At 38.8% G+C, this 22158-nt stretch overlaps 1 protein-coding gene across 2 annotated transcripts; it reads left to right on the top strand.

The window, feature by feature from the left end:
- The first annotated feature begins 2507 nt into the window (after positions 1-2507).
- nptx2a (neuronal pentraxin 2a) lies at positions 2508-20610 on the top strand. 2 transcript variants are annotated; one of them, XM_008416825.3, is made up of 5 exons: positions 2508-4591; positions 7704-7947; positions 11427-11671; positions 16688-16867; positions 18128-20610. In XM_008416825.3, the coding sequence occupies exons 1-5, from the start codon at positions 4142-4144 to the stop codon at positions 18353-18355; spliced, it is 1347 nt and encodes a 448-aa protein (XP_008415047.1). In that variant the 5' UTR covers positions 2508-4141; the 3' UTR covers positions 18356-20610. The 2 variants fall into 2 exon arrangements, with proteins under 2 accessions (XP_008415047.1, XP_008415046.1); XM_008416824.3 differs by having other exon boundaries at positions 2510-4591; positions 7701-7947.
- The last annotated feature ends 1548 nt before the right edge of the window (positions 20611-22158 follow it).

Below are 22158 nucleotides of genomic sequence, written 5' to 3'. Positions count from 1 at the left end.
TAGGGTAAGATATTTTCTGCTTCGGAGAAGCATGAGTGGAACCAAAAGTTGTGATTTTAATGAAAGAAAGTTTTAACTTGTGGCTACCCAGCTAGACACTTATGCATTTCAGCACGGATCTGTTTCAGACCAAGCTGTACCAGGGAGGTTAAATTAGCTGCAACTGGTTGCAGTTAAGGCGGGCATCTTTATTTCTGTGTTCATTAGCAAAACGACTGCAGACTCAAACTGATGTAGATAAATTTTCCCGTTGATGTGAGATTTTTTCTCTCGATTACTGGCATTACCACAAATATTCAGACAATTATCTTTGTAGAAAAAAAGTTTTAGAAAATACAGGAAATTAAAAAAAGCAAAACCAAAGCATAGCATGATTGTTACAGCTCAATTTTTTTTGCTTTTATTTCTATATTTTTTAAGCTGTTTTTCTGCATTTGTCATTTTTGATTTCTGTTTTACCTCTTTGATCATTATTAAGTGATCTGTTTTTTTCAGGAACCTTGTCAAAGTTATGACTACCGGTTCTCATCATGATGGGGGAAATGGTGGCAAATGCTAGTAGGAATTCATCCTGTAATTGGTGGGTTGTCAGTTTGAGCTCCTGCTCTGGGAGACACTTCATCTGCTGCTGGTGGTCAGAGGGTCCCAGTGGCGCCGGTGCATGGCAGTCCCAGGGCAGCTGTAGCTACGATGTAGCTTACCTCCATGTGAATGTGTGTGTAAATAGGTGTGTGTGTGGCGCGCTTTGGGGTCTTCTGGACCTGACAAAGCTTTATACAAGGTCAGGTCATTTACCATTTTCGCCATAATTGATTTTTTTCTTCATGTTTTCTTTATGGTGTGTGTTCATTTCCATTGATTCAGATACTTTACTATCTGAAAACCATAAATTCTTACTTTCTCAAACTCTCAACGGGATTCTAAAATATATAATATTTTATTTCTATTGAGTTAGACTCTATTACTGCAGCTCTACCCGTCTGGACACTGTGGGAATCAATGCCTCAGCCCGCAAGAGCAGAAATCACCCAACCAACATTGTTTTGATACGTATTAATTTGGATAGTTGAAACTCAATGTGGGATAAGAGTTCAATCCCTGCTGACATCCTAAACCTCCCTGAAGCGCTTAAGAGAGTAAAGTTCCTTCTCCCCACGCTCACCAGTTGCAACATGAAAGGAAATAACTTTATCCCGTCAACTTTGAAGTGAAAGTTGTCATCTCTGCTCAGTCTTCAGCACGTCTCCCTCTTCACCTCTGCCAGTTACTTCCTCACCGAGGCGGGGAGCGCTGGATTTGAGGGTAACCGGGAAAAAGGGGGTGAGTGCAGGGTAAGGTAACCATGGTGAATGTCTGCCCCTGTTCCCAGGAGACCTACCATATCCGAAGCTATTTTCCCTGGTAGTGACTTCACCAGCCGTTCCCTGTCAGGTCGGGCTCTTTGCGCCCCCTTTGTACGCTGGCTGTGTATTAATGCCAGCTGACATTTAGCTGCTCAGGCTCTGTGAGGAGATTTTGATATGATGGGCCTTGATGGGCAGCGTGGTAATTTTGCACAACAAGCCTAGGGCTGTCGCAGTCGCAAGGCTCCAGGTTTTAAGGAAATATATTGAGGAAATAAAGATTGATGAGGCTGTTTCGGGAGGGAAAATATGTCTCTGCGCTACATGACAGCTGCGCCGAGCTCGGTTCATTCTCTGAATGAAGAGAGCGCCTCACTTTGAAGTTTTTTGCCACACTCCACAGTTCTTGCAAAGATTTCTGACAGAAAGCTGCTGCCGTGTCTCAGTTTTTAAGAAAACATGACGGGAGCTCAAATCAAAAGTCACTATGATGTGTCTCATTGTGAAAGGGGCTAATGGCTTCATCTGTCACTGTCAAATATTTGCTTGCAGATTTATGAAATGCGTTGTTAGAATGCCGTCTGATCATCGTGTGCATTGCATGCGCTGGCCCTGCGGAGGGATTTCTCCTGCATGTGTGGGGGAAATGATCCCAGCTGGAGAAAGGATTTGAAGCCGTGGTTTTCAGAGTCTGACATGTCTCCACACAAATGGAGGATTCTGGAGTGAAAGATGGATGGTTGCATGAGGTCTACTTGGTCTGCGGCTGACAGATTGAGCAAACTGAGCAAGTCACATTTTCTTACCTGTTCAATTTTCTATTTGTGACAGAATAACTTCCCAGACAGATGAAGATGGGCACTAAAGGATTCTTTATTTTCCTTTCAGATTTTATACACCTAGGACAAAAACTGAGCCACAGTCAAACAACACTGACATATTTTTCACTGAAAACATTGTTTCCACGTGAAAGTGATCATATAATTTTATTTTAGTAATGTGAAAAGGACAGGGTAAAATTGTTATTTAAATTTAAAAAAAATTATGAACCTCAGCCCCACCAGAATAACAAAAAAGGTTTTACTTTAAATCAAAAGTTGCACAACTGTCTCATTTCCAGTCTTAACCTGTATATTTTGGCTAATTGATATTTTGGTTTAACTCAGTGGGTCACCAGACTGAATTATAGCTTTAGTTTAAATAACATATTATTCTGACCAGCAGCATTTTGCTCATTGAGAATGCAAAGAACTGCATAATTGTGAAGTAGAATGTGACAGTTTCAATTTACAACTAAAAGTGGCCATTTGCACATATGAGTACTATATAGAACCTCATTTTGCTGCAAGTCTTTTCAAATCTCTAGCAGCTTTGCCCTTCGAGCCAATTCTTTTGAAAGAATTGGCTCGAAAACAACTTCAACTCATTCAGAGTGGAAGGAGAGGATCTATGAAGCTCAATTACGAAACATGCCACTGAAAAGATTTTACAGTTTCTTCTACATTTAGGCTTGTTGTCTTTCTCTAAAGTGAGCCTCCGTCCCAATCTCAGTTCTTTTCCAGCCTCAAGCACGTTTCTTTCCCCAGTATTGCCTCATATTTAACTCCACCCTTCTTGCCATCAAATGAAGAAGGCATACCCACAGCATGATGCTGCCATCACCATTCTGCGAATGGGGTTGGAAATGTCTTCGGGATTGCAGCATTGATTCTCTTCCTCAAATAGCTGCTTTCAGTTATGTAATCTGAGCTGGGGATCTCTGTAGCTCTTTCAAAAAATTTCACCCCGGGTCTTGGTATTCTGACTGATTCTCCACATCCCCCCAGCAGTCAGTTAGCATTAAGTCTTACCACATTGTTTTACAGCCTAAAATGTTCAAAGGTACTGGGAGAAGGAATTAAATACGTTCCATGTGAAACTTTGCGTACTTTAAGGCGACCAAAGAAAGGAAGCAACACTTTTCTTCAGTCAAGCTGTTATCGTGAATAAACGGAGGAACGCTGGGAGAGAGGGAGAGCGAGGTACAAAACAAAAAAACAAAACAAAAAAAAACCTTGTGAAGTCCTTTTTTTCTTTGACATCTGTCATCTTCAGCACATATCTAAAGAGCTCACGTATAGTCAATGAGATGTACTCAAAGCATGTCATGGCATGACTTGGATCCGCTGGGATTCGGCGGATGACGCAGGCTGAGGCTGAATAAACCGGAGCGCACGAAGTGATGAACGGAAGCGCCTGTGCGCACCTCCCCTATAATAATCTGCTGAGCGCCGTCGCTGTCTCTTCAGCACCGCTCACTGACAATTCAACGGAGCGGAGAGGAAAGACAGGCTGAGTTCTCTGCGACCGTCTGAGGATTGTATTGCTGGACATAACCAACCCAACAGGGTTCAACTTTGTTTTTTTTTTTGTTTTTCTTTTCTTTTTTTTTCTTTTTTTTTCTCTGGAGTAGACTTATCAAAATCTGAATTGACCGAGTTTTAAATGCTGGAAGATTTGGTTGTCTTTGTGTGTATGTGTGTATATTATAGCGGACCGACCATGTGGTTGATGGACAAGTAATACTACGGGGTTTCACTGCGGATTTTTTTTTTCTTCTTCTCCAAATCGCTTTAAATACATTTTAGGTGTTTTTTCCCCCGTAAAACTTTGGATGTGTTAATTTTTTATACTAAATTCATAAAATCAGTGCAAAAAAGTTTATAACAAAATTTCAGGTGTTTTTTTTTTTTTTTTTTTGGTTAAACATTTTTGCTTTCCTTTTCATAAAGGGATTAGTTATTCCCATTTCATCCAAGATGCTGGCTTTAGTTTTTGGACTTTTGTACCTGGTCAGCGGGCGAACGGTGAGCAGCCAAGACGTAACAGGTAGTCGGTTTGTGTGCAACGCAATCCCCCCGGGCGCAGAGCCCGGCTGCGGGTATGGCCCCACAGGCAACCGCGTCCAGAGCAGCAGCCCCGTGGAGGATGAGCTGCGCAACACCATCATCCAGCTTCGGGAGACTATCCTGCAGCAGAAGGAGACCATCGTGAGCCAACAGGGAACTATTAAAGAGCTCAACTCCAAGCTGGCGCGCTGCGAGGCGGCAGCCGATGAGATGGCGCAGGGTAAGTCCCGGGGTCAGGGCTCCAGACGGAAGGAGTACGGGAAGAACACCATGGGAGACCTACCCCGGGACCCCGGTGAGACTATAGACCAGCTGGGCAAAACCATGCAGACCCTGAAGGGTCGGCTGGAGAATTTAGAGGTAAGACTGCAGAAACGTGCAACAGCATAACACAAAAATCCACCATTTTCTGTCACACTTTCTATCACACGCTCTTCGTGACGGTAAATTGAACTGAAAGGTTGCTTTATCTCAGTAATTATGTTCAGTGGAACTCAGACTTTATATTGATTCATTACAAACCGAGTGTTATATTATTATCAGCACTTATTTTCGTACATTTTGACGGCTTACAGTGAATGAAACCTTAAAACATCAGTTTCTCAGAAATTTATATAAGACCCATATTTTAATTGTTTTTAAATAAAGAAACGTTATATTATTGCCATGTTGTGGCCCACACATTGCTCACTTGACAGATAACAAAGGCACAAACGATAATTGCTACAATAAGCTGTTTCTGCAGTATGCTGTATCCAGACATGCTAATTGAAAGCTTAGTGGAAGGAAAATATGTGGTAGAACATCCTTTAGATTTCTGTGGAGTAAAGACCACTTAGTAGCTTAGGGGAGACTCATAAGAACAAGTATTGTCACTGGATTCAGTGATTCAACACACAACGAAATATCCAGGACATATCCAGAAATATCCATTTAATATTTCATTTAGAAATTCTAAATTCTTTGAACCTTCTTTCCACTTACAAACATTATGGCCATGCTGATGGGTCCAGTGGGAGCTAATACTGCTAATGACCATGGTCTTGACTGACCATCAAACTCACCTGACCTAAACCAATGAATGAGTTTAGGACTTACAAACTAATCTTCTCCGTGACACTAATGACCACATTCATTTTCAGAGTTTATGTTTTCATCAGCTGCATGCTCTCATCAAAATCAACAACAGTGAACCATTTCAAATATATAAACTGGTGTGTAAAATGAAATATGATTTTTGAATAAAATTGCTGGAATAAATTAGCATTTCAAGTAAAAACGCCACTCTTGATCTAAAATGGAATTCTTTAGAACCACATTATATATGAGCTACAACACATTTTAGGTTACTGCTTGTGTGTCATTCATTGGATTTGTAAACATGAGTTGTGAGAATGCTGGTGCTTGGGGCCCCCTAATGGTTTGGAGGTACTACGCAGCTACTCGGTTTGTAAACAGTCATGCCTTTGCTGCATGGCTTGTTATGGGTTAATCTGGTGCTTGGGACTTCTCAAACCAACCAGGTCAAAGGATCAGGTTTTATGCATGTACCGTCTTGATGCTTTTATTGATCCAACGACATCCACTAAGACAGATTTATCTGTGAGGTAGTATTGAAAAGAAAAACACACCTTGTCAAAGGTGAAGTATTGGACGTAATGGAGGGAATTGCAACGCATTCTTGAATAATGTATGAGCCTGTCCTATGTGGGATTCACACACTCGTTTATTTGCAGTAGTGTGACTAATTATTCTTAGCAGATGATTAAATTAATTCCCCGAGATTTTAGTTGGTCTGCAGCAATAAAATGTTCAAACCAATTCAAATAATTGAGCGCTTTTGTCATGCCACACCTGAGACTTTTGCGCTGCTTGTGGCACTTTACTCACTTGTTTTGCTGTTCATTATATTTTCCAGAGGGCTCAAGGGTCACGCTCAGCCACTAATGAGGTGACCTGGAGAACTATTTACAAATAAGCAGAAGGCTTGTGTTCTGAATTTATTATCGTGGACAATATGCTGCATCATTGATCCATCCCTCTGCTGCCTTGACCATTGTTTACCTCTCACATTTAATAAAAGTCCACTATGCTAATCAAATTGAGGATATGCTACCATAGAACGTGTATATTTTGCTGAATTCCAAACATTTTCATTTTCTATTTTAAATACTCTTGATTGGTTGAACCTTAATTATCACTACTCATCATGTTTCCACAAGAAGTGGTCAGTTTCTTACTTAACTAATTTTCAGTTAGATAAAAACGTGCACAGCTCTGACGCTTCTTTACATTTTGCCACATCAGGGCCACTAACCTCAATAAATCATTGAAAAGTGGGAGAAAATGTTTTTTTCACTAACAAAAATTTGAACTATGTGGCAAGCATTTGTGTCTCTGCCGCCAAAAGCTTTGCACGTGGAAAACGTCTGGGAGCATCTGCTTTCAAGTCTTGTCACAAGTAATCATTTGGAGGTAGCACTTTACTTTGACTAGGCCGCTCTAACACATGGCATTGAACTGACGTAATGTACCCCATTCATTGTAGCTCTAATTGCATTCTTAGAGTTGTTGTGTTGCTGCAAGGTGAACCTCCATGTTGGTCTTTGGTCTTTTGCTGCCTCTGACACATTTTCTTTCAGGATTGTCCTCTATTTTGTTTCCTCAGCTCTAACCCGTCCCTTTACTATTGCTCAAGAAAAGCATAATCATAGTGTAATGCTGTCAACACCAAGTAGAAGCTATGTTTGGGGAATATGGCCAATGTTGCCAATATCTTTCCCTGATCAGGGCACAGGCACTTGGATGAACTGGATTTTATGTATGAGGATCTCAGCAAAAGAGTTTAAATACAAATGCATGCTAAACGATTTGTAAAGAATGCAGGAAGCATGTATGATGTCCTTCAACTCATTACACACTTGTGTTTGTTGATCTATCACATAACATCCCAATAAAATACACAAAAGTCTACTGCTGTGGTGCAGTATGGCTATTTTTGGAAGGTACTGGGTTTATACATGAGCAGTTGCATTCTGGACCAAACAGCTACGCTCAGGCATTTAGATGGTTGAATTTTTCTGTATAAAAGTAATCAGACTGGGATGTGCTCCAGACTACTAGCAGAGTAATATTTGAAATGGACATTTGAGGGCAGTTTTTTTACTTGCGTGGGCACATGATATTTCCCATGTTCCAAAAAAAGAAAAAAAAAGAAACAAACCATCTGTCATCGTAGTGTCAACTCGGGGTGACGTCTACCTTTAATACCCTGCACACAGCCACGGGTGTTTGGCAGGTCGCCCATACAAGCTTCAGGGACGCGCTGTCTTCATTTAGAGATTGATGCATCAAAGACAATGCTGCCAAAAAGATGGCAGAGCTGTCTGATCAGCAATCTACTGCACTGACGGCTAGCAGGATTTAACGTCTGTCCGTCTCTAATCTCTGTCTGTGGTGTGCCTCCCAGCAGCAAAGCCTGCGCCTCCCCAGCACAAACTCATCAGTCGGAGGAGCCTCGGCCCTGACTCCACTGCCACCAGAGCTCCGCGAGCTGCTGCGCCAGCGTCTGGGGGCGCTGGAGACGCAGCTCCTCCGGAAGGTAGCTGAGCTGGAGGAGGAGAAGAGCCAGCTCTACAATGAAACTGCGGCCCACCGCCAACGCACCGAAAGCGCTCTCAACTCCCTCATGGAGAGGATCGCGGAGCTCGAGAAGAGTAAGCATGATGCATCGGGTAGCTGTGAAAAAATGCTGCAAATTTTAATGCCAATTTTGTATTTATATATACATTTTGCCTCACTAATTTAGCAGCGATTAGTCAATGTCTGAATAATGTTTCAACGATGTAAAGATTTCCCATCACACTCCTTTTGCTCATAGAGCTTTTCTGCTGTGGTCTTAAAAGTGAGGCTCGGAAAGCAAGTGCTAAATGTTTTTAATTAGTGTAAAAACTATTCAAGAAGCGTCCGCCCTCCTGGGTTGCTCTTTGATGGTAGATGTCAAAATACTGAAAATGTTTCCACCAACAGAAGAAAAACAAAATGCTTAAGAAGTCTATTTCACATTTCACTGGACGTTTCTTCAAGGTTTAGCAGAATCGGTCAGGGGCTGAGGCAAGGATAGTTTTCATAGCTGATGTTAATGTCTCAGTTGCACAGAAGCAACTTGTGTACAATATCATATCTTGATGCAGAAGCCTCTCAGTGCAGAACCTGTTTGTGAGTTTTGTTTAGTTCAATTTCCATCACATCAGTGTCAGAGGGTTCCTGCTGTGAGTTCCGGGGATGGGATTTATTGTGTTTTTCTGGGAGATAGAAAGGTAAGGATTTTACCTGCAAATAAAGCTGCTGCAATGGCTTTGTAACCCAATTTTTCTCTCCTCCCTGGACTTGCTCTGAAATGTGCACAGACATCCACTTTTTATTTGAAATTGACCTTGTAGGAGAATAGTATTTTTTTTAAGAGAGGCTGCATGATGGGAAATGCTGCACAAAATTAATATGCACATGATATTTGAGATTTTTGTTCTTGAGAGGGAGAAAAAAGATTAACAGGCAAAAATTATGGGGTCTGAGTAGTTTACATTCACTCATCATGCACCCAAAAACATTATTTCTGACATTTTTTTAATGCTTGTGATGATTTATTTGATATGCCGATGTTCTAGTGTGAAATAAGTTATACAGCTCGCACTCTCACTGAATTTTAAAAACAGGAATTGGGTTTGTTTTCATTGTAAACTTTCCCTGAATTATACTCTCAGTATCAAATACGCAGGCATACTTATATGAATGATTGGTTAAAGTTGTCCACTCTTCTCGGCAGACTTGGTAGAGTTTGCTTGAACTGGTTGGTTTGCCGGCATGAAAGCAGATTACACAGCAGATTGTGTGTGTGAATCTTTAGTTGATTAGTTGAAAGATACTATAACAACCCGATCTTAAAACATCAAATTCAAGAATTTATTAATATTGTGTTATAGAGTAGTTGTGCACTCATGGTATTCAATTAGTCATAACACAAAGTCATCCACATTTAATTTGAAGATTTTTTTTCACAGGAAATATTGTAAAAATATTTACAATGGGAGTTCAGATTGACCAAATGAGACTGTGATTTGTGGCGAGTGATTGTTCATGAAACAAGACATTAATCAATTAGCAGAAATATGTAAATAACTGAGACTAGAGAAAGCATGGAATAGTGTTGAACCTTTAGGATCTGCTGCCTTCAAATATTACTTTAAGAGTTCATCAATAACTAAACCAGCAGGTCGTACAAAGGTCTGTCTCATGTTGACAAAAAATCATTTTTATGACCCTCAAAACTTTTGGGACAATATTTCTGTGAACTAATGTGAAAATCTGACATTTTTATGTATGGCGTTTTGGTACTGGCTCAAAAAAAGTCAGACCTAGTCAAAAGTCTGGTCTTAAATGCAATTGAATTACAGTTGTGTGACCTTAAATAATTTGTTCATCCTTCACAAAGCTCTAATATGACTGAAATAAAACTATTCTGTCACATAGACAAGGTCGAAACACACGGAGCCACTTAGGAGAACTCTGTTTGCTTAATGAATTAAACCATCATTTTAAAAAGTACACTCCTCTATTTACTCAGCTTAAATTTGCAAGTGAAAAAAAATGCAATCTATAAGATGGAAAATACTTCTTCATAGTATGGTATGGGGTATGACATTGATATCAGAGGAAGATAAATGAGATGTGGTTACACTGTGTGGTTACTGCTGCGTATTGACTTGCACTAATATGTGAATAATATGTGGGTTTAAAAAATAGTGTTAAAGATAAAACAGGCATTGGAAAAGCTGTAATTTCCTGTATAAGCTAATAGTAATAATAATAAAATTTAATGATAGGTTATTGTTCGATAATGAGACAACACAAAACTTAGCACAGTAAGTGCCAAATTGTTGATTTTTAATGTTTGCTGCTTCTTCGTCACTTTAATGCTAATTGTTCAATATACTGTGGTTCATGTGTATTTGCATGTTCAATTTCAAAAACTGCACCAGTTAAACAAACAACTTTTCCATGTTATACTTGTTCTCCATTTAAGATTAGGATTTATTACAAATAATTTTTAGATGTTTTCAGCCACTAAAATACCAAATTATGGAAGTGTCTGAGATATACATTAAAACATTTAAGACACTTCCACCCATTCTGTAAAAGCTAGTATCAAACTAGGTCTACAGAGACCTCGGTGAATAAATGACTGAAGTTCATTGGGTTTGCAACTCACTTCAAATTGTTGAGGTAACAGAGAAATTGCAGGAAACATCAAAAACAACTAGATCTCTCTCTTACATTGATTAATGTTCATGAATGTAACATCAGAAGGACACAGAACAAACAAAAGTGGACATGGCTGCAAAAAAAGAGAGAGATTTTCCCTAAAAGAACCTCAGGCTGATTGAAGTCTACTAAAAAGGATAACAAATAAAATGTTACAAAAATCCAAAGGATGAATTTCATTAATTTAGACTAATGGTTTAAACCAGACATACTATTTTTGGATTAAAACCTATTGGATTTTTGTGATAAGATTGTTTAATTTAAAGGTGGTGGTGTTAATATTGTGGTTTCAATCTGTTCAAGGAGTAGTTATTATATTCATAAATTCTCTACTTTGTCACCATCCTAATGTAGAGTGTTTGAAATCCCAAGCAAAAATTGTAGTCGCAAAGCAAAACCATCATCTTAAGTTGTGGTACTAAAAATGGTCTTAACCTTAAATATAGGCTAAAAATGTTTTAGAGAAACATAAATTGAACAGTTCAAGGGAAAAAAAATCCACTAGTGTCTTAAAGTTGTGTTTCTGTCCATAGTAACAATTTACAATTCTTTCAATATTTTTGGAAATATTTTGATGCCACTTTTGGTGCATAAATGATGGTTTCATTAGAGTCTGAACTCAAAAAAATTATTTATTTTCCAGCTTGTCAGTTTGTTTTCTTGACTTAATAATGGTACGTATTACTGTTCTGTTATTTACTTTTAGGATTATTTTACGCTAACTTGTGATTTAAAACTAGAGAGCAATATAAACATGCCCTTCCCTACTTTTCTCACATTAATGTTGCTTTATAATAATCAACATTAAGCATAAAATTAGATGAAAGCTAATCATGTTTATGCTCAATTATATATATATTTTATCTGTTCATAGGTAATAATGCCTTTAAGTCTCCAGAGGACTTCAAGGTGTCCCTCCCTCTGCGCACCAACTATCTGTACGGACGCATTAAGAAGAGCCTGCCGGAGATGTACGCCTTCACTGTCTGCATGTGGCTCAAGTCCAGCGCCAGTCCAGGCATAGGAACCCCTTTCTCTTACGGCGTGCCTGGACAGGCCAATGAGATAGTTCTGATTGAATGGGGCAACAATCCTATTGAGTTACTGGTCAATGACAAGGTAAGTCTACAAATAGAAGCGGAGTTTATTCTTCCTTACATTTTCCGTACACGGTTAAGCCTAGAATTGTTCATCAACTCGGTAGCTTTAGGTTTAAAATGATTTTTTTTTTTTGCTGCATTATATCAATAAAACGCTTCTTCTAATTTCTTTAGCTGGTATTTTGTTGATGAGCTTCAAATCTCTAACACTGGAAGGTCTCTTTACCATCACTCTAACCTCTATCTCCCTCTACAAATCAGTTTGAAGTCGAGAGTCACAAGAAACATTTTGAGTAAAGCTAAAACACTACTTTGATCTGTCTGATTATTTTTCTGGTTAACTTTACAATCTGAGCCAAAAGGGGTCAGTGGGTCTGTTGGGTGCCACTTTAAGGACCATTTGCAGAATATTTCAAACACATAGACAACTATGAAAGAGATGTTCAACTATTTTTTATACTGACAGAAAGATTAAATATTATCTGGAGCACCATTAAAAAAAGTTTACTTAAAATATTTTTAAAGCATAAGGAATAATACAAATATTTTACAGTCTAATGGATCAGAAATATACAAAAAAATATATTAATAATAAATTACTTTTAGCTCACTTTAAAAGCATCATTTATTAAAACCAAAGCAAGGCAGCAAGAAGAAGAGAAGTTACTTCACGTGTCTATTTCTGAAGTGAGTGTGCAAAAAGGCTCTGTTGAGCTTATCGGTGCCTCCTGGTGGCTTGGATTAAAGGAGAATCTCCTGGCAGCTTTAACTATCAGTTAAGAATAAACTTGCAGAGGGAGAGGAGTTCTGTCTTGGCTTTGAAATCACTGATTTTCTGTAAAGAAAGATAAAAAAAATTAATAATAATGCTGCGTTATTCGCCTGCCAACACAGTCGGTTCAGTTATGGCACTGATAAAATTTGAAAACAAAATAGACAAAGTATAAGTACTCTAAATTGCGTCTCTGTAATGTGAAACAAGCAGGTGGTTCATGCGAGCTCATGTTGAACATGAAATCATTGAGCATTAATTCTGAATACTAAAATTTGTACCATATAAACATTTAATATGGCTGACCCACATTCCACTCAAACCCAGAGATAACTGTATTCATTAGAGAACAGGGGCTGCTGTGTGTGCACGTTTGATGGCCTTATATTTGGACTTCATCCCTTACTCTAGCCATACAGTCAGTGCAATTTCAATTATCACAGCACTCAATATGGTTAGACAAGGGACACGCATAATTTCTGGCATTTGCTTTGAAGTACTTGCATTGCTACAGTGATATAAGCTGCAGGAATTAATTCAGTTTTATGCATAATGGCTCAGTTTGAAACCCCAGACTCAGTTGCTCAGATTCTTGGTTAATATGATCCCAAACTGGTATTCCTACCCGACTCTCTTGTTTACACTGGGTGTTATTGGCACAGGCAGGTCTCCCCACAGTTTTCTTCTCACTATGCATTATACATGGGTTCACGTCAGCTGGATCAGAGAGAGATGGTGGAAGGGATGAGCGTGTGATTGGAAGAAAGGGCAGAGAAACTGAGAAGCTGCAGTGCTTTGGAGGTTAATAGAGACCAAAATTGTGAAATACAGCAAAGACGCCACTTTCTATGAAAGGTTCCCGTTGGAAAATGGTGGAAAATTTAAAGGGAAATAGAAAAGACTTGGGGAAATAAAATAAATTAAATGAAGTGTAGTAAATTTGAGCATCATGTGTGCAGTAGCACGTCCGTGTGTTGAATTTACTTGCAGTGTCCAGTGAGCTGCATTGTTTATGCTGCTCATTTTACTGCATATTAAAGAGGAAGCGGAAGGTTGGCTCAACAATATTTAAAAGTGCAGAGTGGTCTTGTTATATTTTTGTGTCATTATGCAGGTTCAGAGTCCTACTTGTTACACGTCAGCCTCTTCCCCCAGATTTTGCTTCCCTTTGCACAAGGAGATTGTTGATGTCCTCTAATGTTGCCTCCACCATAATCTTAAACAGACTCATGCTTTTCCTCCAGCCCTGCACACAACGAACACAGAAATATTGTGCCATTTTGCATGTGTAGCCTGATGCTCCAATCCCTAACAGTCTCAGAAAAACAGTTTTCTGAGACTGTTTTCCAAAGGAGAAAAAAACTAAATCTCCCCCAAAAATATTTAAATGATTTTCAAAATCTCTGTGGCTGATGCAATTTTGTTGACATCATCAGAGGTATTGCCTAGATTTGCTCATTCTTGCTTTTACTAACTCAAAAAAAGAGATTTTTGTGGAAAAATGTGTTACTTACCACCGATATAAAGATGTGGAAAACCCATACAATAAATTCATCGGTAACACTTTATTTGAAGGGGGGTGAATAAGACTGTGATGACACTTTCATAAACATGACATTACACCTGTCATGAACATGAATAAGCCTTCATGAATATTTGTGACTGTTGTCATAAAGCGTCATTCGGTAAATTATGACACTTTTAATACAAAGTTGACATTATTCAAAATGTCTTTGTTATGAAAAGTTGACATTAACCAAGAAATCGTTACTGTTTAAACTTTACCTTTAATAACATAAAGTTACCTAATTTTTAAAGTGCAATCAGTAATACTTTTATAACAAATTTGTATCAGTAATGATTTATTGGTTAATGAATATTTATGACAACAGTCAAAAATATTCATGAAGACTTATTCATGTTCATGACAGATGTTATGTCATGCTTATGACAGTGTCATGACAGTCTTATTCACCCCCTTCAAATAATGTGTTACCAATTCATCTTATGTTTCAACACTGTAGTAGAATAATCTTGAGCTTAAGCTTTAAACATTCAACTTTAATTTTGAGTACATTTATTCAAAGGAGAAGAAAATTGTTGAATAACTGTCTCTAATTAAAACAATCAGATTGTTGACAACCTTGCTATAAACCCTCTTTCCCAATGAAGCAGTAAAATGTTAAAGCATTTTTCAAGATCGGAGCAATAAGTCTGGCAATAAGTTAATGTTTTTGGTGTCTGGAAAATGAGCAGTAACAAAATCCTTCCAAATATAAAGTCACAATAGGCGGGTACTGCCCCTCACCTAAGATAAGTCCAGCTAAGCCCAGCCCCTAGTGACCGAAGCAGAATTCTTCCCACTTCATTGCCGAAGATGAACATGTTTGGTCAGCTGGTTTTACCGCTGTATTCACTGTACAATGGCTACAGGAAAAGACAAGTGTTTGTTGTTGACTTACCATTCAGAAACCATTTGTTGCATCCTCGATGGTTGTTCAGGAGGCTCCACTTCTTAAACTTCTGGGTCTGACTCAGGGTCAAAGATTCACGGTTGTACCAGTGTGCGTTTGCTTGCAGCCATTTTCCCGTGCATGAAGTCTGAGTGTAAACACTGAGTTGGCAATTCGGCCAGCAGCAGCTTATTTGCATAAAAGTGACAAAAGGTCCTAAAACAGCTCATTCTGAAAAGAGCTCAAAATAGGCAGAACTGAGGAGGAGAAATCTCATTGTCCGAGAATGATTTTGTGCAAAAAAATAAGATGAACAAGTTTTGTGAAGCGCATAGACCCATCCTAACTTGATTAAAAGGAAGACCTTTTAAGTGTGCGCATGTCTTTCATTGAATTCTGCAATGAGCACTGAGAATACGAATATCTGTTTTTAAAATAAACAGACACACTGCTGAGTCAATCAGTAGTTACCGTCAGGTTGTTTTGCTCTCCATGGTGCATAGACAGAGCTGACTCTGTCATGATATGTAGGGCTTTGATTTTAGGATCACAAAGTTAAATCCATCTGTTCTGTTGGACCCAAATTGGAAAGAGACAAGATCAGGTTAACAATTAATGACAATCCTAAGAAGTAGACTTGCAGTCCAAAGTTGAAAAAGATTAAATTAGGCAACCGATGAGTAAATAGGCTACAGATGAGGATGATTTGTGGGAGAAGGAACAAGCAATTCTGTTTGACAAAAAAAAGAAACACATAACATAACATAACATAACATAGAAACAACTCAAAGTCCCACAGAACATGAAAATTATACTATGATCCCTGCTTTCCTGGTGCAAATAACATTTAAATGCAGCCCCCAACCTTTTAATTTTTTAGAGCAATTTTCCAATGCTGGCCTGAGGCAAAGATGTTATTATTAAGGTTTTCTGCTTTGGAAAGCTTTCGTAAAACCTTATATAAATAAAAGCATTGTTATTAAATAATGACTCAAAAACATCATCTTTTATATTTCGAAAATACAATCATTTAACTAAACATGAGTGAGTCATAGTTTGTCCTATGACTATGAGGCACGATTGCTTTCATATTGAGGAATATTTGACAAGAATTTATTTTCCAGTTTAATATCCAAAAGCCTTGGTTTGCCTGCATGACAGACACATTATAACAACACTCGAAGTATTCCCTGTTGTCCCACTAATGAAAGCACACCACCTGGTGTCTCTAATGAGGTCAGTATGCTTCGTAATTGCAAGTGACTAGAATTTTATTTTCAATCACTTCCATTTTCTCAGGTCTCTTTGCGTCCAGAGCTACATCTGCTGCGAGATATGTGACTACGAATCAGTCCTTTAGGCTCATAATAAAAAAGGCTAATGAGCTACAGTGCACACTCATGATCTCGTGCTTAATGCCGAATCCTCAAAAGACAATGATGTCATTGGTTGGTAAAATAACTGGTTGTTTTGCTTTGATCTACAAACAAAGCAGGAACCCATAAGAGGACAGAGTTTTGCTGTTAGCATTCTGATTGCTTTGAAGGATGTTCTATCTCTTGATGTCACCTAGGTAATCTGAATTTTAAATGTCTCTCTTGCTCAGAGAAACCTCTGTAGGGAGCTGCTTCTTTTGAAGCTGTAACCCTTCTAATTGCTGTCCTTGTTTCTAACATGCCACATTTTAACTCATGCCTTTCCCGACCCGTTCTGCTTCCTGTTCCCCCGACCCCCTCGTCATCGCCGTCTCTCCTTTGACCTGTGCCTGTGACTCACATTATCCTTTCCTCTGCCCTTATCTTCCACCCAGGTGGCCCAGCTCCCTCTGTCAGTGAGCGACGGGCGCTGGCACCACATCTGCATCACCTGGACGACCAGAGACGGCTTCTGGGAGGCTTATCAGGACGGCGAGCGGCTCGGCACTGGAGACAACCTGGCCCCCTGGCACCCAATTAAACCTGGAGGGGTGATCATCCTGGGCCAGGAACAGGTGAGCCTGAAGGCTTAGTTGGTAAAGAACAAGTGTGTGTATGTTTTTGTACCGGTAGGATCGTCTGTGTGCTCTCCCTCACCCTGAGTGCCAGAGGCACAGAGCAGGGAGCACAGGGGAGGAGGCATTGAGTCTCTTCTCACGCTACTGTGGCCCTCTTACTATAACGTCATTCATCTACTCATAAACTGCTGGAAAAAAACCCCACGGGAAGCGTCACGGCAAATCTCCATTGATTAACTCCGAGAAAGTTGCATGTGTGTCCTTAAGGAAATTCAAAAGAACATGTGAATGGAGTGTACAGAGAAATGTATACTCATGAAGCACCAGTTCAGAGCCAGAGGGGTTGATATTGGTTTCCTTTTCACCAAGAAACTCAATTGAGATTGCTGCAGATTGCACAGGGATTGGAGGCTGATCGACACAAAGGCATCTTTAAGTTACTAGGCAGACTTTTTTAGTCAAACTAATAAAACTCTCTTGACTGGACTTAGTGTTATTGTCAAATAAATAACAATAAGTCATGGACAGTTTTATGTTTGTTCTGCTCTTTTTTTCCTAGTGTATTTATTTTAGGTCAAATCTGCCGTCCAAGCTTTCACCGCTCAATACTTTTGGTGACAATAGGCAACTCAAAATTTTTCTCATTATTGGTCTTTCCAATTAAATTCTTTTATCACATATTTTTACCAGTTTTTTGTTTTTTTAAGTTATCGCAAATAGTTTTTGACTTGTAAGTGCACTGTATGGATTCCATGAGAAATATGGCTACAATAAAACAGGTAGAATTGGTTTGTAAGAAAAACGAGAGCAGAATTCATTATTAAAGATCTTCAGCAAACATTTCAACTAAAGTTATTATGAAGCTATACAGGATAAGTGCTGGCACATCATCTTAAAATTGACTTTTTTTTTTACAAGTGAAGAAAAGGTAATTAAACCAGTAAATTTGAAGAGTCAGACCAGTTAAAGTTCTGTTGATCTTCACTGCCATCGCCACCATTTGATTCAGCTTCACAGTCGTCCGTCTTTGCTTGGAGTAAAGTGAAAGTCAAACTCTTGCTCGACCTGGTAAGGTTGGCTGAGAACCTATGTTGAAATCTCTTCCACCCAAATACAAACAAAGAAGGTGATTGTCGGGGAAGAAAAACAAGATAATTATTTGCTAAGCAATGTCAATACTTACCTTATGGAAGTAGTACTTAATATACTGTCCTTAAAATCTATGTAACGTAAATTTTGTTTTGTCTTTCAAATAAGGACATCGTCGGAGGGCGTTTTGATGCTACCCAAGCCTTTGTTGGCGAACTGAGCCAGTTCAACATGTGGGACAGAGTACTACGGCCGGTGGACATCATGGGTTTGGCCAACTGTTCGGCCTACATGCCGGGGAACGTGGTTCCTTGGATTGACGCCAATGTAGAAGTGTTTGGCGGTGCAAGTAAAGCCGCTCTCGAAATCTGCGAAGACCGTGCTTTTGATTCCTAAGAACTAAATTCAAGGAGTCCTGCACGGCCACAGGGATCTGAATTTTGAATATTCAGATTTTTTGCCTAACCCTAAGGGTAGCACTGGACTATCCACCATGGTCTCTAAGGCTCGGTGTTTATTGGATTTAAAAGATCACGTGCTCATCAAATTTGAACCCCGAAGACATTCTGGGATACTTCGAATTGATTCTCTCTGCAGAGGAAGACACTGAATGCTGTTTAATCTGTCTGCTGTTAAGATATGACCTGCTGTTGTCTTGTTTTTTATTTTTCATTCGTAAGCTTACTTGTCATTTGACAACTCTTTGAGAACATCTCACGGTGGTTCTGTTTCTTATTTTGACAACACTGCACTGTTTCCCTTGTTGAATGTGAGCTCAAATAGGCTTTGATGTGCTGCAGAAAACTGTGGTCTAGCACCAAATGTTCTGAGTTTTTTCTTTTTTTTTTGGCTGTTCGAAAAGCAGCGAGACGCCGAAGTAAATACCAAAATGAGGCGGATGCTTATGAGTTTGAACCTCACTATTGTCCAGAATAATATGCATGAATCTGAGCAGTGCATGCTTTCTGTCAACATGCACAGTGAGTATGCTGCGTCAAAACAGGCCGATGCAGCGTGCTGCCAACATTACATAACACCGTGTGTGTGTGTGTGTGTGTGTGTGTGTGTGTGTGTGTGTGCGTGTACGTTTCTGTGCTTATGGCTTGTCTTGCGTGTAAAACAGACCAGAAGCTTATGAGGGAAAGAGGGAGGACATTTTTTATTCTTGCAAATCTATGCTTAATACCTCATTGCCCTTTGAGCAGCTGCCATGCTCGCGAACAGCTTTCTGAACGGGCTGGTCTCTGCCCAGGTTAACAGCGGCCTCAGACAGCTGCCCAGTCCTGGCTAAATGACAGAGCTGTGGACGCCAGCTGACCACTCGGCGAGGACAGGGACTTGGTCTGGCCCTCAAGGACAATCCCTAACTCCCCATGTGGGTTGTAATTATCCAAGTTTATGAATGAATGCAGTATTGAGTGCTCCTGATCTCCTGATGTTTCTGTAAGTGTGTTATTAATGATAAAACATTCAAATGTAGGGGCTGTGTGAGACGGGAGCAGCACTCTACAGACATTTTGAATGGAGCTTGGTCCTAAATGTCTCACTGTTGACAGATATAAAGGTTTTGATCAACTGATATATATTTTTAAATAGAATGGAGTGTATCTAATGTATTTTGACATCAATAATGAATAAAACTAATAGTTTTTGGAGCTTCAAATTTGTTGTTAATGTTGAAATGGACAGTTTTTAAGGACCCTTCTTTTCCCTGATGAACTAGAAGGAATGTAAAGAAAAAAAAAAACTAAAGATGCTTCAGCTAGCCTTTTTGAGTTGCAGTTTTCTTTGAGGTCTGACTCACCAATCAGCAGTTTCATAAATCCTAAGATTTCTTTGAAGAATTTTAACACACAGAAAATATAAAATAATAAAATGTGCTGCAGGTTTTTTTGATCAAGGCACTAGTTGTGAATCAAACGGAAAATGAAGGAATTCCTGCACGCGATTACTTCAGTTTGTGAATCAAAAAATATGTGACCAGAATTTGTGACTTTTTTTTATAATCAGAAATAGTTTATGGTTTAGTGCAGAGCACACTTTAGATAAATACACACCCCCCAAAAAATATCAGTTTTTCAGTATTTGAACGGCTCAATATCAGTGAGTTGAAAAAAACAATTGTCTTGATTCTGATCTCTGGACATCTCTTGATAAAAGCCTAATTTTCCTAGAGTTCTGGATTAAATATTAAAATAGAAGTTTTCATCTGATTAAAATCAACAAAATTAAACATGTATTAACACCAAATGCTGAAAAATTTAATAAATTAAATCCTGTTGTGAACTCTTACTTTTGAACGTTTCTGTTAGCGATGCTTTTTATTGTAAAGATAAGAATTTGTTTTTTTCCTGTTGAAACTGTCTGTTCTTGTTCTATCTGCAAATAACTTATCAGACGCAGTCATGCAAAACGGCAAGAATGCTACAAATGCTCTGTTGAACTGGTGAATGGCCTTTTGTGAAAACCATATGTGCTTTTTTTGCGAGTGGAGACTTTAGACTTTCTGTCAGCTTTTGTAGCACACTTTCATGACAGCGCAGAAATGCCGAAAATGTGTTTGTGTTCTGCAAACTTTAACCACATGAAATTCTGCAACTGTCTGTTATGATAACTGATGTATTTTTGCACCCAATAAAAGAATAAGCAAGCTCCTGACAAGTGACATTTGATACGGCAATTTTATAAAGTGACAAAGCAATTTAACAGTTTTCAAAGTTGAAATAGACAAATACAAAAGTCTAAGAAAAAACCCGGTACTGTTTCCAAAAGCATCAAGTGGAAAAATCCAGATGCGACTTTGGTAGAAGGTTACACCACAGCCTGGAGGCAACAGCAAGTAAAACCATTTTTTTTATGCTTTTATTTAAATTCAACAAAATCTTCCTCCCAAAGACTATTACAGTCTCAAGTTATTTGACACCCTGACTAGAAATTGTTTTAACCAGTTGTGCTTTAGGTGCAATTGAAATACCTGGACTGGCGATGGTAAGGTTTCATTAGGTACTTGTTTCTCCAGGGGCACAGGAACCGATCTCCCATGTTTAATAATTACGAGTCTGGATACATCTGACCAATGCCCTTGCCCATAACAGGACCAACATATTAAGTGAGACAAAGTAATACTTATTTTATAGTTTGGCTCACAAAGACATCAAATGTTATCTTTCTTGTACTCAGTATTTTGAAACTAAACAAAATACCGAGTACAGTATTTTGTACTCAAAATACTGAGTACAAAATATTTTGTACAAAAAACATGTTCTGCAGAACAAAATGTTCTGCAGAACATTTTGCAGAACAAAATGTTTTATTGTTCTGCAAACACTTATGATGCCAACACAAATCTCACATTTTTGAAGAGTGAAATACTTCAAAACTGAAAGTCTCATCCAAAAAGTGCATAGTTCCCTGCTCCATCCACTCAAACCACTAATTTTCTGAAATTGATTTGTTTTATATTGTTGGAATTCACTCTTTATCTTTTTAGCCTCATTCCCTCATGACTAAGTCATTATAAGTCTCCAAACCGAGCTAGCCCTCTCTGCTGTTATTGTTAAATAAAGAAGTGTCAGCGCTTACGCACTAGATTGTCTCTTAAACAAAGCTAACTTTTTCCACATCGTTCACATTACGTTATTTAAATCAAGAAGCAACAATTTGTCCAGTCAGTTGAAATATCATTTGCAGGACTGGCTACGAACCTCATTAGATTATATGTCCTCTCATCTGGACAATGAAATGTCAGCAGTGGAGAAATCCTCTGGACTGGCTGGCGTCCAATTGGAAATGAAAAAAAAAAAATCTGCCCTTGCGGATTATGGAAGCTGCTGCAATATAGGACACAGTGAGCCTTCTCCTCTCTTCGTGTTGTTGTGTGCTGGTGTTGACGCAGCAGGGGTCCCTTTTTTTTTTCTCAGAACAATAATCTGACCCCCCTAAGGCAACTTACAATGTGGAATGTCTGTTAATATTAATTTTGGTAGTTCTTGTTTTCTTTTGTGTCTCTAATTTTTATTTTATTGCCGCTCCAGTCATGCAGACACTAGTGTTCTCAAATGTTAAGTACGAATTAATTATGAATACATCTACGTGGTTAAATAAATGATAAACTGGTTTGATTAAAGCACATGTCACTATAGCAGAAACAATAGCAACAGAGCTACTAACAGATTGTGTGTGGTTTATCAAATCTTTTT

The sequence above is a fragment of the Poecilia reticulata genome, chromosome 8, assembly GCF_904066995.2.
Source record: "Poecilia reticulata chromosome 8, P_reticulata-male-v2, whole genome shotgun sequence".
Lineage (NCBI taxonomy): Eukaryota > Metazoa > Chordata > Actinopteri > Cyprinodontiformes > Poeciliidae > Poecilia > Poecilia reticulata.
Note: the sequence above shows the minus strand (reverse complement) of the source record. Positions and strands in the feature narration are given on the sequence as shown.